Source organism: Pristiophorus japonicus, chromosome 7 (genome assembly GCF_044704955.1).
Source record: "Pristiophorus japonicus isolate sPriJap1 chromosome 7, sPriJap1.hap1, whole genome shotgun sequence".
In the NCBI taxonomy this organism is placed as follows: Eukaryota; Metazoa; Chordata; class Chondrichthyes; family Pristiophoridae; genus Pristiophorus; species Pristiophorus japonicus.
Window position 1 is genome coordinate 26,666,233 of NC_091983.1, and position 14,956 is coordinate 26,681,188.

The 14,956-nt window shown below is 45.1% G+C and overlaps 1 protein-coding gene across 1 annotated transcript in view; it reads left to right on the top strand.

The window, feature by feature from the left end:
- Positions 1-14,956, top strand: part of LOC139266573 (KH domain-containing, RNA-binding, signal transduction-associated protein 2-like) — a 471,278-nt gene that overhangs the window by 326,272 nt on the left and 130,050 nt on the right. Inside the window, exons 6-7 of the mRNA XM_070884167.1 lie at positions 6,942-7,069; positions 13,770-13,956. Of these exons, the coding sequence (XP_070740268.1) occupies positions 6,942-7,069; positions 13,770-13,956 (315 nt within the window). The remainder of the gene's footprint in view (positions 1-6,941; positions 7,070-13,769; positions 13,957-14,956) is intronic.

A 14,956-nucleotide genomic window follows, 5' to 3' on the forward strand; every position in this document is an offset into this window, starting at 1 on the left:
GCTTTTCACAAATTGCTTTCCCACCTATCTTGGTATCATCAGCAAATTTGGCTACATTACACTCAGTCCATTCATCCAAGTCATTAATATAGATTGTCAATAGTTGAGGATCCAGCATTGATCCCTGTGGCACCCCACTGGTTACAGTTTGCCAAACTGAACATTTATCCCGACTCTGTTTTCCGTTAGTTAGCCAATCCTCTATCCATGCTAATATATTACCTCCAACCCCGTGAGCTCTTATCTTGTGCAGTAACCTTTTATTTGGCACCTTATCAAATGCCTTCTGGAAATCTAAATACACGATATAAGAACATAAGAACATAAGAAATAGGAGCAGGAGTAGGCCATACAGCCCCTCGAGCCTGCTCCGCCATTTAATACGATCATGGCTGATCTGATCATAGACTCAGCTCCACTTCCCTGCCCGCTCCCCATAATCCTTTATTCCTGCTAGTTCCCCTTTATCTACGCTGCTCATTAGTCTCAAAGAACTCTAGCAAATTTGTCAAACATGATTTCCCTTTCCTAAAACTCTGCTTGATTGTATTATGATTTTCTCAATGTCCTGCTACTATTTCCTTAATAATGGACTCCAGCATTTTCCCAATAACAGATGTTTGGCTAACTGGTCTATAGTTTCTTGCTTTCTGTCTCCCTCCTTTCTTGAATAGGGGTGTTACATTTGTGGTTTTCCAATCTGCTAGAACCTCTCTAGAATCTAGAGAAATTTGGTAGATTACAACCAATGCATCAACAATCTCTGCAACCACTTTTTTTAAGATCCTAGGATGCAGGCCATCAGGTCCAGGTGACTTGTTCACTTTTAGTCCCATTAGTTTGCCTAGTACTTTTTCTGTAATAATAGTGATTGTTTTAAGTTCTCCCTTCCCTATCGCCCCTTGATTATCTATTATTGGGATGCTTTTACTGTCTTCCACCGTGAAGGCCAATACAAAATATTTATTCAAAATCTGCCATTTCCCTGTTTCCCATTATTTATTCCCCAGTCTCATCCTCTAAGGGACCAACGTTTACTTTAGCTACTCTCTTCCTTTTTATATACCTGTAGAAACTCTTCCTGTCTGTTTTTATATTTCTTGCTAATTATAAACTATCTTCTCTCTTTATTTTTTAGTCGTCCTTTGCTGGTTTCTAAAAACTTCCCAATTTTCTGGCCAACCACTAATCCTCACAACATTGTACGCCTTTGTTTTTAATTTGATACCATCCTTAACTTCCTTAGTTAGCCACGGATGGTTCATCCTTCTCTTAGAGTCTTTCTCACTGGAATATATCTTTGCTGAGAGTCGTGAAATATCTCCTTAAATGTCTGCCACTGCTTTTCTACAGTCTTACCCGTTAATCTATTTTCCCAGTCCATTTTAGCCAACTCTGCCTTCATACCTTTGTAATTGCCTTTATTGAAGTTCAGGACACTAGTTTGAGTCACAACTTTCTCACCCTCAAACTAAATTTGAAATTCTACCATGCTATGATCATTCTTTCCAAGAGAATCCTTTGCTGTGAGATCATTAATTAATCCAGTCCCATTACTCATTACCAGATCTAAAATAGTCTGCTCCCTGGTTGGTTCCACAACGTATTGTTCTAAGAAACCATCTCAGATACACTCTATGAACTCGTCCTCAGGGCTGCCTTTGCCAATTTGATTTCTCCAATCAATAGGAAGACTAAAATCTCCCATGATTATTGCCGTACCTTTCTTACAAGCCTCCATTATTTCTTGATTTATACTCTGTCCTCCAGCGTAACTACTGTTCGTGGGCCTATAGATTACCCCATAAGTGACTTCTTCCACATTATTTCTTATCTCCACTGATTCTGCATGATCTTCTGAGCCAATATCATTTCTCACTACTGCATTGGTCTCATCCTTTATTAACAGAGCTATCCCACTTCCTTTTCCTTTTTGCTTATCCTTCCAAAATGGCAGATACCCCTGAATATTCAGTTCCCAGCCTTGGTCACCTTGCAACCATGTCTCTGTAATGGCTATCAGATCATTCCCATTTATTTCTATTTGTGCTATCAACTCATCTATCTTGTTACAAATGCTGCGTGCATTCAGATAAAGAGCTTTTAATTTGGTCTTTTTTGTATTTTTCCCCACTCTGACTCTATTTTCTGGTGCACTCTTATGTTTATACGCTCTGTCCCTTCCTGTCACACTTGGTTATAATTACGCCTGAACTATTGCCTTCTCCTTTCTCTTTGACTTTTTAAATTTCCCCTCACCTGAACCTTCCCTCCCACTATTTAGTTTAAAGCCCTATCTACATCCCTAGGACACTGGTCCCAGCATGGGTCAAGTGAAGCCCATCCCAACAGAACAGCTCTCTCTTACCCCAGTACTGGTGCCAGTGCCCCATGACTCGAAACCCATTTCTCCCACACCAATCTTTGAGCCACACATTCATCTCTCTGATCTTATTTCCCCTATGCCAATTTGCTCGTGGCTCAGGTAGTAATCCAGAGATTATTACCTTTGTGGTTCTGGTTTTTAATTTAGCCCCTAGCTGCTCATACTCCCTCAGCAGTACTTCTTTCTTTGTCCTACCTATATCATTTGTACCTACGTGGACCACGACAACTGGATCTTTCCCGTCCCACTCCAAGTTCCTCTCCAGCCCAGAGGAGAGGTCCTTAACCTTGGTAATGGGTAGGCAACACAGCCTTCGAGCAGCGGAGAACAGTATCTATCCCCCTAACTATACTGTCCCCTATCACTACTACATTTCTTTTTACTCCCCCAACTTGAATGGCCCCCTGTACCACAGTACTGTGGTCAGTTTGCTCACCTTCCCTGCAGTCCCTGCTCTCGTTCACACAGGGAGCAAGAACCTCATACATGTTGGACAAGCGCAAGGGCTGAGGCTCCTCCAATGCTAACTTCTGGATCTCCATACCTGCCTCACTCGTAGTCACACCCTCCTGTCCCTGACCACGGATCAGATTTTAAGTATTTAACCCAAGGGTGTGATTGCCTCCTGGAACGCAGCATCCAGGTAACTCTGCCCCTCCCTGATGTATTGCAGTGTCTGAAGCTCGGACTCCAGCTCATCAACTCTGAGCTGAAGTTTCTCGAGCCGCCAACACTTACTGCACATGTGGTCGGCGTGGATTACACTGGTGTCCACCAGCTCCCACATGCTGCAGCTGCAACACATCACCTGCCATCTCTATTGTATTTTATTTAACTAATTAGGTTTTCAAGTTTTGAAATATCAATTATCTATATATAGTTTTTAATCTGTAATCACGGCTCTTAATTTAAACCAATGCCCAAGTTTAGAAAAAAGAGAGAGGCATGCTCACCAACAATCACTTACCTGCTTTCCTGTGACGTCACACTTTGATTTTTTTTTTCCATTTTTTTTCCCCCTCACAGATTCATTCACACTACACCCAGCCGCATCTCCCGCTCTCGGTGCTGGTCATGGGCGCTGCCTTTTATCTCCCAGTCGCTGCTCCCGCTCAAGGAACTGGTCTCGGGCGACATCCTGACCCAAGTAGCACATTGCTCCACAAACTAATTATGTCTTTGTTGGAACTCATTTAAGGCATTTCATCTGTTTTAGGTATAATCATATATGTCATGTGGATGTCTTTCTGCCAGAATAGCATTTGAATTTGTACTGTTTGGTATCTGGCACTTTATTCTCCACACATTAATTTCCATTGAGACTCTTGCCAGGAATTTTTTCGGGGATTCTCCCATTCTGCCGCCATGTGTTAGAGTTGGGCCTTTTCAGTTAACGCAACCAAGTAACAGTTAGCAAATGTGGTCTCTCACTCTCTCTCTCATCTATATCTTGGACAATGTTAGTAAGACAAATGAGCCCCCAAAATCTTCGGCAATGCAATCCCAGGAAAAGAGCCGGCATCCTTCCTGATTACGTTCCTGTGAAGCTTTACTACATTGAAAAGGCTATGTAACTGCAAGTTTTTATTCCCACTGTGGGTCCTGCTAGAATATGCAGGGTTTGTGGGTGGTCCCCAATATTGTCAGGTAGCACACATGCCAAATAAGGCCGCAACTTAGGCATCGGGCAGCCCACGCAGGCTTCTACTGTCCGGGGTGGGGAGTGGTGGGGTGAACAATCCTCTTGCCCACCCTCTCTCTTGCAGCCTTCCTTATAAAGGAGCCAATAATAGCTGGGGTCCAAGCCATGCCCTACTTGCCCTGGGATAATGGCCAGTCTGCCCTTCCTCACCGGCTGAACCAACCACCTGCTGCACCAGGCTTCAGAGAGGCCATGGTCATGGGAACTCCCAATGCAGGAAGTCCCCGCCCGCCCCCTCCGCATCATTGGCCCTGGAAAAGATTAAGCTTCTGTTCTCCTCCTTACAAACCCATTTGGAAACTAGGCGTGCAGGTTGGGGATCCTGCCCATCTCAGTCCCAGCCTAGTCTGCAAACCTTGCGCTGCATTCCTGCTCAACCTGCAGCAAGAGTGCACGGGAAAGGATTTAAAGCTTTATCTCTCGACCTCCTCACCAGTTTAATTGCTATATCAAAATATTTCTGTCTTCCTCTACAGTAGTTTGGCTCCAGCATGCACATCTTCAGAACCTTGTGTGTAATCTTCTTTCCTGGTTCATCGCCAGTAACTTCCTTAACTTCAATCGAAATCTTACACAAACTTATGCCACCATATTTATTTGAACTGGTACAACTTGGACTCCTCATTGCTTCATTCTGGAACAAAATGTAATGCTCCTATTTACACACTGTTTTTCTCTTCATCAAACCTCACAAACCCACGACCTGTACGGCCTAGAAGGACAAGGACAGCAGGCGCATGGGAAGTACTTTCATCTCACGGACTGCAGTGACTCAAGAAGGCGTCTCACCACCACCTTCTCGAGGGCAATTATTGATGGGCAATAAATGCTGGCTTTGCCAGAGAAGCCCACATCCCGTGAATGAATTAAAAAAAAACTCCTCTGCCTCCTGGTCCTCTAAATATTTAAGGAAAAAAACCTTTAATTTAATTAGGCTAATTTATTAACTTTTTCCACTGGCAGGAGGGTCGGTAACCACAGGACACTGATTTAATATAATAGGCAAAAAAGCCAGAGGGGAAGATGAGGAGGTTTTTTTATGCAGCGAGTTGTTATGATCCAGAATGCACGGCATGAAAGGATGATGGAAGCAGATTCAATCATAACTTTCAAAAGGGAATTCGATATATACTTGAAAAGGAAAATCATTGCAGGGCTACAGAGAAAGGGACTAATTGGATAGCTCTTTCAAAACATTCCTCCACATCTCGCCTCTAGTTACCTTAAATCTGTGTCCTCTGGTTATCGACCCTCCCGTCAGTGGAAACTCTTTCTCCTTATTTATTCTCATAAATGATTTTGAACACCGCTATTAAATCCTCCCCGTGTCAGCCATGGCTCAGTTGATAGCACTCTTACCTCTAAGTCAGAGTGGGTTCAAGTTCCACTCTAGAGACGTACTGCAGTACTGAGGGAGCACTGCACTGTCAGAAGAGCCGTCTTTCAGATGAGACATTAAACCAAGGTCTCATCTGTTCTCTCAGGCGGACGTAAAAGATCTCATGGCACTATTTCGAAGAAGAGCAGGGGAGTTAACTCTGGTGTCCTGTCCAATATTTATCCCTCAATCAACATCACTAAAAATACAGATTATCTGATCACTATCACATCGCTGTTTGTGGGAGCTTGTTGTATGCAAATTGGCTGCCGACTTTCCCTATATTACAACAACGACTGCACTTCAAAAAATACTTCATTGCCTGTAAAGCGCTTTCGGGCATCCTGAGGTCATGAAAAGCGCTATATAAATGCAAGTATTTCTTTCTTTCAAGTGGGTGTAAAAACTCAATGGCACTATTTTGAAGTTCTCCCTGATTTCCTGACAAATATTTATACATCAACCAACATCATTATCATTATCACGTTGCTGTTTGTGGGATTTTGCCGCGTGCAATGATTTGCCGCATTTCCTACACTACAACAGTGACTACACTCCCAAAGTACATCAGCAAAATACTGCGGATGTGGGAAATCTGAAATAAAACAGAAAATGCTGGAAATACTTAGCAGATGAGGCAACATCTGTGGAGAAAGAAACAAAGTGAACGTTTAACTTTCTTTCTCTCTCCACAGATGCTGCCTGACCTGCTGAGCATTTCCAGCATTGTCTCTTTTTACTTTAAAAGTAGCTTATTGTCTGCGAAGTGCTTTGGGACGTCCTGAAGTCGTGAAAGGTGTTAGTTGCTCCAGATTTGCATTTAATTATCTTTCTTTCTCCACATCCCTGTACCATTCCAGTAAAGGTGTCTCCATTTATGGAAGGCTGCTATATTATAGTCACAAAATAATCAAATAAAGAATTCAGAAGAAACTTCTTTACCCAGAGAGTGGGTAGGCTGTCAAACGTGCTACCATATGGAGGAGTTGAGGTGAATAGTATAGATGTATTCAAGGGGAAGCTACGTAAACACATGAGGGAGAAAGCAATAGAGGGATATGCAGATAAGGTGAGATGAAGTAGGGTGGGAGGAGGCTTGTGTGGAGCATAAACATCGGCATAGACCAGATGGGCCGAATGGCCTGTTTCTGTGCTGTAAATTCTATGTAATTCTGTGCTGTGTTTATCAATAGGGTACAATTTATCATTAGTGCATTAGCCTGGATGATGTCTTTAAACATACGAATGAGAGCTTCATTGTTTGATGATATTGTTAAGATGTTTTTCAATTGGAAACTCAAGAAGGAAATTGTGCTGTTGAGAAAGACTCAGTTAAAAAAACATTTCAGCTGTATCCTCTGAGAGATACATGAACCTAAATGACATCTGTTGCTAAAACTGCTGCAAGAACTGAACTGACGAGAACCAAGGTGAACGCCAAATGATGGAAACGTAAGTCTCTTTTATTTTCACAGGACTACAACGATGAAATCCGCCAGGAGCAGTTGAGGGAGCTATCGTACCTAAACGGTTCAGAGGATTCCAGTCGAGGGAGGGGAGCGCGTGGACGAGGAATCCGATCTCCCCTCACGCCAGCAGCAAGGTAAACTCACCAGGGGCAATTACACAGCAAAGGACCAGCTGGACCCGTAACCTTGCCCCACAGTCCCGATGGCTGAAGCATCATGCTTCAATGCTGCTTCATTCCACCCCCACCCCGCACCCATTCCTCAGGTCGTGAGAGGCGCTATGTAATTGAAGTTCGTTCTTCTTTGGATAGGGAACTGGTTGGCAGACAGGAAGCAGAGAGTCGGGATTAACGGGTCCTTTTCAGAATGGCAGGCAGTGACTAGTGGAGTGCCGCAGGGCTCAGTGCTGGGACCCCAGCTCTTTACAATATACATTAACGATTTCGATGAAGGAATTGAGTGTAATATCTCCAAGTTTGCGGATGACACTAAACTGGGTGGCGGTGTGAGCTGTGAGGAGGACGCTAAGAGGCTGCAGGGTGATTTGAACAGGTTAGGCGAGTGGGCAAATACATGGCAGATGCAGTATAATGTGGATAAATGTGAGGTCATCCACTTTGGGGGCAAAAACACGAAGGCAGAATATTATCTGAATGGCGGCAGATTAGGAAAAGGGGAGGTGCAGCGAGACCTGGGTGTCTAGATTCATCAGTCATTGAAGGTTGGCATGCAAGTACAGCAGGCGGTGAAGAAGGCAAATGGTATGTTGGCCTTCATAGCAAGGCGATTTGAGTATAGGAGCAGGGAAGTCTTACTACAGTTGTACAGGGCCTTGGTGAGGCCCCACCTGGAATATTGTGTTCAGCTTTGGTCGCCTAATCTGAGGAAGAACATTCTTGCTATTGAGGGAGTGCAGCGGAGGTTCACCAGACTGATTCCTGGGATGGCAGGACTGACATATGAGGAGAGACTGGAGCGACTGGGCCTGTATTTACTGGAATTTAGAAGGATGAGAGGGTATCTCATAGAAACATATAAAATTCTGACGGGACTGGACAGGTTCGATGCAGGAAGAATGTTCTCGATGTTGGGGAAGTCCAGAACCAGGGGACATAGTCTTAGGATAAGGGGTGAGCCATTTAGGACTGAGATGAGGAGGAACTTCTTCACTCAGCGAGTTGTTAACCTATGGAATTCCCTACCGCAGAGAGTTGTTGATGCCAGTTCATTGGATGTATTCAAGAGGGAGTTAGATATGGCCCTTGCGGCTAAAGGGATCAAGGGGTATGGAGAGAAAGCAGGAACGGGGTACTGAAGGAATGATCAGCCATGATCTTATTGAATGGTGATGCAGGCTCGAAGGGCCAGATGGCCTACTCCTGCACCTATTTTCTATGTTTCTATGTTTATGATACGATCATAGAAATTTACAGCACGGAAGGAGGCCATTTTGGCCCATCGTGTCCACGTAGGCCGACAAAGATTTTTTTAAATTTCAAAATATACTTTATTCATATAAAAATTTGTACAGTACATTCAAAAGCAGTTCAGTACATTTAGCTGCGGTCAGCAATCCCATACACTACATTTGGGTGCTGACGGCAGTTCCGTTCGATACATTTCCTTGCTTTTCAGTTCAAGTACAATTCGGTACAATACGGGATACCTTGTCGTACATTCACCAAATTACATTACATGTGTCACATGTGTCACAGGGTGGACCCTGTCGGGTGGTTCCCCAAGCAGACTGTCGAACTCGTTTGGCAGAACGTCTCATCGCCAGAGCTGTCACACAAGCACCAAGACGTAGCTTGGTTGGCGGTGAGGAGGGCCTTACCCGTCAGAGCGTTCATGCACAGCCGACATCTCAGCAGCACGGCACGGTGCCCCCGAGTCGGCTGCGGGGCGGATGAGACTGTCACCCATCTCCTTCAGGATTGCGCCTTCGCAAGGCAGGTTTGGAAAGAGATGCAGTGGTTGCTGTTGAGGTTCATCCCGAGCAGCTCCGTAACACAGGACTCTGTGCTCTACGGGCTGTTCCCAGGGACACACACCGAGACAGACATCACCTGCTGCTGGAGGGCCATCAACTCTGTCAAAGACGCTCTTTGGTCTTGCCGAAACTTGCTGGTCTTCCAGAGCAAGGAGATGTCCACGTCTGCGTGTTGCAGACTGGCGCAATCCAAGATCCAGGATTACGTGCTGAGGGACGCACTTAAAATTGGTGCAGTCGCCGCAAAGGCACGGTGGGGAAGAGCCACAGTTTAAAGCCCTTCTGTCACAGTAAGCCCGGGGGCAGGGATCAGTACAAAGCTCCCCTTGGGCTGTACTTGTAACTTCTTTTTTGAGTACATGGAGTACCATGATCTGTAAACACCTATGTAGTGCCATGTACAATGCAAGGTCTGTTTCGTGATGCACATTGGAAAGGAAAAGTGTAAATGTACCGTAGGCCGACAAAGATCTATCCAGCCTAATCCCACTTACCAGCTCTAAGTCATTAGCCTTGTAGCTTACGGCCCTTCAAGTGCACATCCAAGCACTTTTTAAATGTGGTTAGGGTTTCTGCCTCCACCACCCTTTCAGGCAGTGAGTTCCAGACCCCCACCACCCTCTAGGTGAAACATTTTTTCCTCAAATCCCCTCTAAACCTCTTACCAATTACTTTAAATCTATGCCCCCTGGTTGTTGACCCCTCTGCTAAGGGAAATAGGTTCTTCCTATCTATTCTACCTAGGCTCCTCATAATTTTATACACCTCAATAAAGTCTCCCCTTAACCTCCTCTATTCCAAAGAAAATAAACTCAGCCTATCCAGTCTTTCCTCATAGATAAAATTCTCCACTCCTGGCAACGTCCTCGTAAATCTCCTCTGTACCTTCTCTAGTACAATCACATCTTTCCTGTAATGTGGTGACTAGAACTGCACGCAGTACTCTAGCTGTGGCCTAACTAGTGTTTTATACAGTTCAAGCATAACCCCCCTGCTCTTGTATTCTGTGCCTTGGCTAATAAAGGCAAGTATTCCGTATGCCTTCTTAACCACCTTATCCACCCTCTTGCTACCTTCAAGGATCTGTGGACATGCATACTAAGGTCCCTTCTCAGTGTCCTACCATTTATTGTGTATTCACTTACCTTGTTAGCCCTCCCCAAATGCATTACCTCACACTTCTCAGGATTGAATTCCATTTGCCACTGTTCTGCCCACCTGACCAGTACATTGATATCTTCCTGCAGTCTACAGCTTTCTTCTTCATTATCAACCACACAGCCTATTTTTGTATCATCTGCAATCTTTTAATCATGCCCCCTACATTCAAGTCTAAATCATTGATATTTACCACAAAAAGCAAGGAACCCAGTACTGAACCCGGCAGAACCCTAGTCGAAACAGCCTTCCAGTCACAAAAACACCCATCGGCCACTACCCTTTGCTTCCTGCCTCTGAGCCAATTTTGGATCCAACCTGCCACTTTGTCTTGGATCCCATGGGTTTTTTATTTTTCTGAGAAGTCTGTCATGTGGGACCTTGTCAAAAGCCTTGCTAAAATTCGTATCTACTGCATCAAATGCACTGGCCTCATCGAACCTGCTCGATACCTCCTCAAAAGATCCAATCAATGATGTGCTTACGAAAATGACGGGCAGGAAAAGTCCATCAAGCCTGCCCCATGCTTAGAATGGGCAACGCACCATGACCAGATTTGTCCTCCCCTGCCCACCCATTCCCCCTGCAGTGATGTCATCTCATGGGAGAGCCAAAAGGAAACAGAGAGAAAATACCCCAGGGCCAATAAGGTGAAAAAGCACCCTGTAAAATTCCTCTCCGACCCTCTCGAGCGATAGAAACCAGCCCAGGAGATCACAATGACCCAAGTATTATCTATAACGATTAGTGGGCAGCCTCAGTCCCCAGAAGCAATAAGAACATAAGAACATAAGAAATAGGACCAGGAGTAGGCCATCCGGCCCCTAGAGCCTGCTCCGCCATTTAATACGATCATGGCTGATCCGATCATGGACTCAGCTCCACTTCCCCGCCCGCTCCCCATAACCCCTTATCCCCTTATCATTTAAGAAACTGTCTATTTCTGTCTTAAATTTATTCAATATCCCAGCTTCCACAGCTCTCTGACGCAGCGAATTCCACAGATCCACAATCCTCTGAGAGAAGAAATTTCTCCTCATCTCAGTTTTAAATGGGCGGCCCCTTATTCTAAGATTATGCCCTCTAGTTCTAATCTCCCCCATCAGTGGAAACATCCTCTCTGCATCCACCCCGTCAAGCCCCCTCATAATCTTATACGTTTCGATAAGATCATCTCGCATTCTTCTGAATTCCAGTGAGTAGAGGCCCAACCTACTCAACCTTTCCTCATAAGTCAACCCCCTCATCTCCGGAATCAATCCTGTGAACCTTCTCTGAACTGCGTCCAAAGCAAGTATATCCTTTCGTAAATATGGAAACCAAAACTGCTCGCAGTATTCCAGGTGTGGCCTCACCAATACCCTGTACAACTGTAGCAAGACTTCCCTGCTTTTATACTCCATCCCCTTTGCAATAAAGGCCAAGATTCCATTTGCCTTCCTGATCATTTACTGTACCTGCATACTATCCTTTTGTGTTTCATGCACAAGTACTCCCAGGTCCCACTGTACTGCAGCACTTTGCAATCTTTCTCCATTTAAATAATAACTTGTTCTTTGATTTTTTTTCTGCCAAAGTGCATGACCTCAAACTTTCCAACATTATACTCCATCTGCCAAATTTTTGCCCACTCACTTAGCCTGTCTATGATTGGAGATTTAACCGCCTGCCGTGCCTGATTATCTGACTGATTTACTGGCGTGGTCGGATGTCGTTACCGACTCCCGATGGAAGAGGTTCCCCCACGGGAGCCCAGAGGCAGAAGGTTATTGCCTCTGTGTCAGACTCTTGCCACTGTTCACGTGGCCAATTCTGCCACTTAGTTTCAGCCCGACGTTGCTAAGATGGATTTTCTTTGCACAGATTGAAAGTAGTGTTTGTTTTTCTCTCAAATCCCACGCTAGAGCAAACAAAGCATTAGGGCCCGCAGCTAGCTTAAATCACACTTTCATCTCAGTAAAGGTCACAGTGGAAAGCTAAAGCTCGAGATGGGCCAGCTCTCTTTTCCATGTTGCTTGCTCCCTGATGGCATAGCGTGAGATTTCAATTGTTTGCCACAAGCGGAGATCTGTTCTTAAAGCAGCTTAACAGCAAGAACATAGGAATATACCAAACTGACGGGCAGGAAAAGTCCACACTCGTGGTGACTGGATCATCATAACGAGGTACTTCCTACCCCCCTCTCCCCCATCCCACCCCGCACCCATGTAATCTTCTGGGAGTGGCAAAAAAAAGGGGGGGAAACCAATAAGGGGAAAAAAATCTGGAAAATTTCTCTCTAACCCCCCTCAGGAGTTCAAAACCAGTCCTGGAAATCACATTGAATCTGCACACGTTATCACTTAATCTCCTTGCCTTCTACATGATGCGATCTCTGCCCCAGTCACAGGTCCAGCTCCCTGCTGACGGTGTGCAGAGACTCAGCACCCACCACACCAGGCGGCAACACATTCCCGAGGCTCACTGTTCTCTGGGAGCAGAAGAACATCCCGTCTATTCCTACTCTTACAGAATTTAAACGCCTATCCCCAGTTCTCCCCAATCTATCAAACTGGAATAATCTATTTATAGATTGATAAAAATTAGTTCCGAAGTTTATTAAGATGAAGAGGTGAGAAAGTGTGTGTTTTCCTATTTTGCACTGCCACTGAAACAATAAACACTTTCCTGCATGCTTCTATATATATATGTATGTGTGTGTCTGTGAGTGGGTATATAAAAGTGCATGTATATGTGTGATTGTGTGAGTATGTATAATATGTGTGTGAGTGTCAACATCATAGGCAGTCCCTCGAAGCGAGGATGACTTGCTTCCATGCCAAAAAGGGATGAGTTCACAGGTGTTTCAATGTTCCAAATCCCGAACTAAAATTCCAGGTCCCGAACTACATCTTGAAGGGTGGAAGATGCCTTTGTGTGGATTCTATTAACGTGTGGTGGCCGTTGCACACTAATCACCACACGGCTTGACAGAGCTAGGTCTTGGTCCAGTGGCAAGGATTAACCAAGACAACTGGAGACCTGCTCTGCTGCACGGACCTAGCATGCACACATATCGCAGTGTGGGCTGGCCCGTGCTGCCCCTGGGCCCTCGTCACTTCTGAGCCTCAAACTCATGCCTCTCCTGGGCCCCGGTCACTTCCCTCTGCAAACTCTTGCCACTCCTTCGCCCCTCCTGCTGTGCCTGCCCGCACTGCCATCAGCGACCTGGCTTCGCAGCCGTCGCCCTCCTGCAGCAGCATGCGGTACTCCCTGCAGTGGTATGCCACCGCACGCTGCTACCCGCAATGGCCCCGGCCTGCTGATGGTCTTGCAGGCCGGAACTGCGGCAAGAAATATTAACAGATTAAGTGAATGTGCAAAACTGTGGCAAATGAATTTCAAAATAGGCCAGTGTGAGGTCATCCACTATGGATCTAAAAATAATAGATCAGAGTGCATATATGTTGGAGTGTAAGTTTGAGTGTGTATATATGTGTAATTCTTTGTGTGTGAGTGTGTATGTGTGTGAGTGAGTGTATGTGTGAATGTGTGTATGTGTAAGTGTGCCAGTGGTTCAAGAGAAGGCGCACCACCACCTGCTCAGGGCAACCAGAGATGGGCAATAAATGCCGGCCTTGCCAGTGACGCCCACATCCCAAGAATGATTATTTTTAAAGTGTCATCGTTCTGAATTCTTTTAGGGGACGTGCCAGTGCTCTGCTTCCAGGACGAGGAATTCCAGTGCCCAGAGGGGCCCCAGTCACACGCGGGGCACCCCCTCTGCCCCATGCAGCTAGGGGTACTCCAGCACCACGCGGAAGGGGAGGACCAGGGATACCAGGCTATCGACCTCCACCTCCACCAGAAGAAGATACTTATGATGAATATGTAAGTACCCAGAGGTAGCAAAGATCTGACGTTGGATGATGCAGTATTAAAAACAAATGTGTCAGAGCACCCGGATGGTTCAGTGGTTAAGTAAGTTAACAAAATTACCCACTGTGGAACGTCACCCTACAGGTCTGGTCTGTCCCGAATTAGCTGATTTCAGCAGGCATTCTGTAAGCCATTATTATTGGGTTCAATGCCCCTCGACTAAGAAGTCAGCCTCAGTTCCTGGTCTTAATCATTTACAAATACCACTGTTGGAACATGCACACATGTGAACGCCAGAAATATTTACACGTGTGAACAGCAGGAACATTTAAATGTGCGACACATGCACGTAAAGACACTATGGCATACTCAAAAAAGGAGAGAAAAGATTGGGGAATGTATTTCCACAGTAGACCTGTTACAGCACTTGGGGTGCCTTAGATATTCTGTCAGTTTTAAGCGGCAGGATACACTTCAGTAAATGGTCCTTACCACTTATGTTCAGGAGTGCATCGTACTGCCCAGTATCTAATCATGCAATACCCTAATCCGGGGTGTAATAATAATATTTCCGTATGATCCGAATTGGTTATGGTGTTTTTGTATATATCCCCATGCGCATCTGCCATCTTTTGGTAGGTGGTTGCTAACACTTTAGTGAGATTTGTTGCTTTATTTTACAGACTGCAATTGAGCGTACAGTTATAATCAAATTCCACTTACTGCACTTGGCTTCAAACTGTTCCTCACGAATAAGAAAAGTAATGAACCACATTGCCTTGACCTGAGTTAGCGTGGTGACTAATATCGGGCTTTTGGTCGAAACTAATCATCTTTTACACCGGCTTGAACAATAAACTGAATAGATAATTCCTGTGTTTCCCTCAGCAGACCATTCCAACTAACTAATTTTAACCATGTTTTCTTTTTCTCGTCATTAATTCTTGGTCACAGAAAGTGGGGGTGCTCTGTCCCTCTGACTTCTTCCCCATTCAATGATTCACCAGTAACC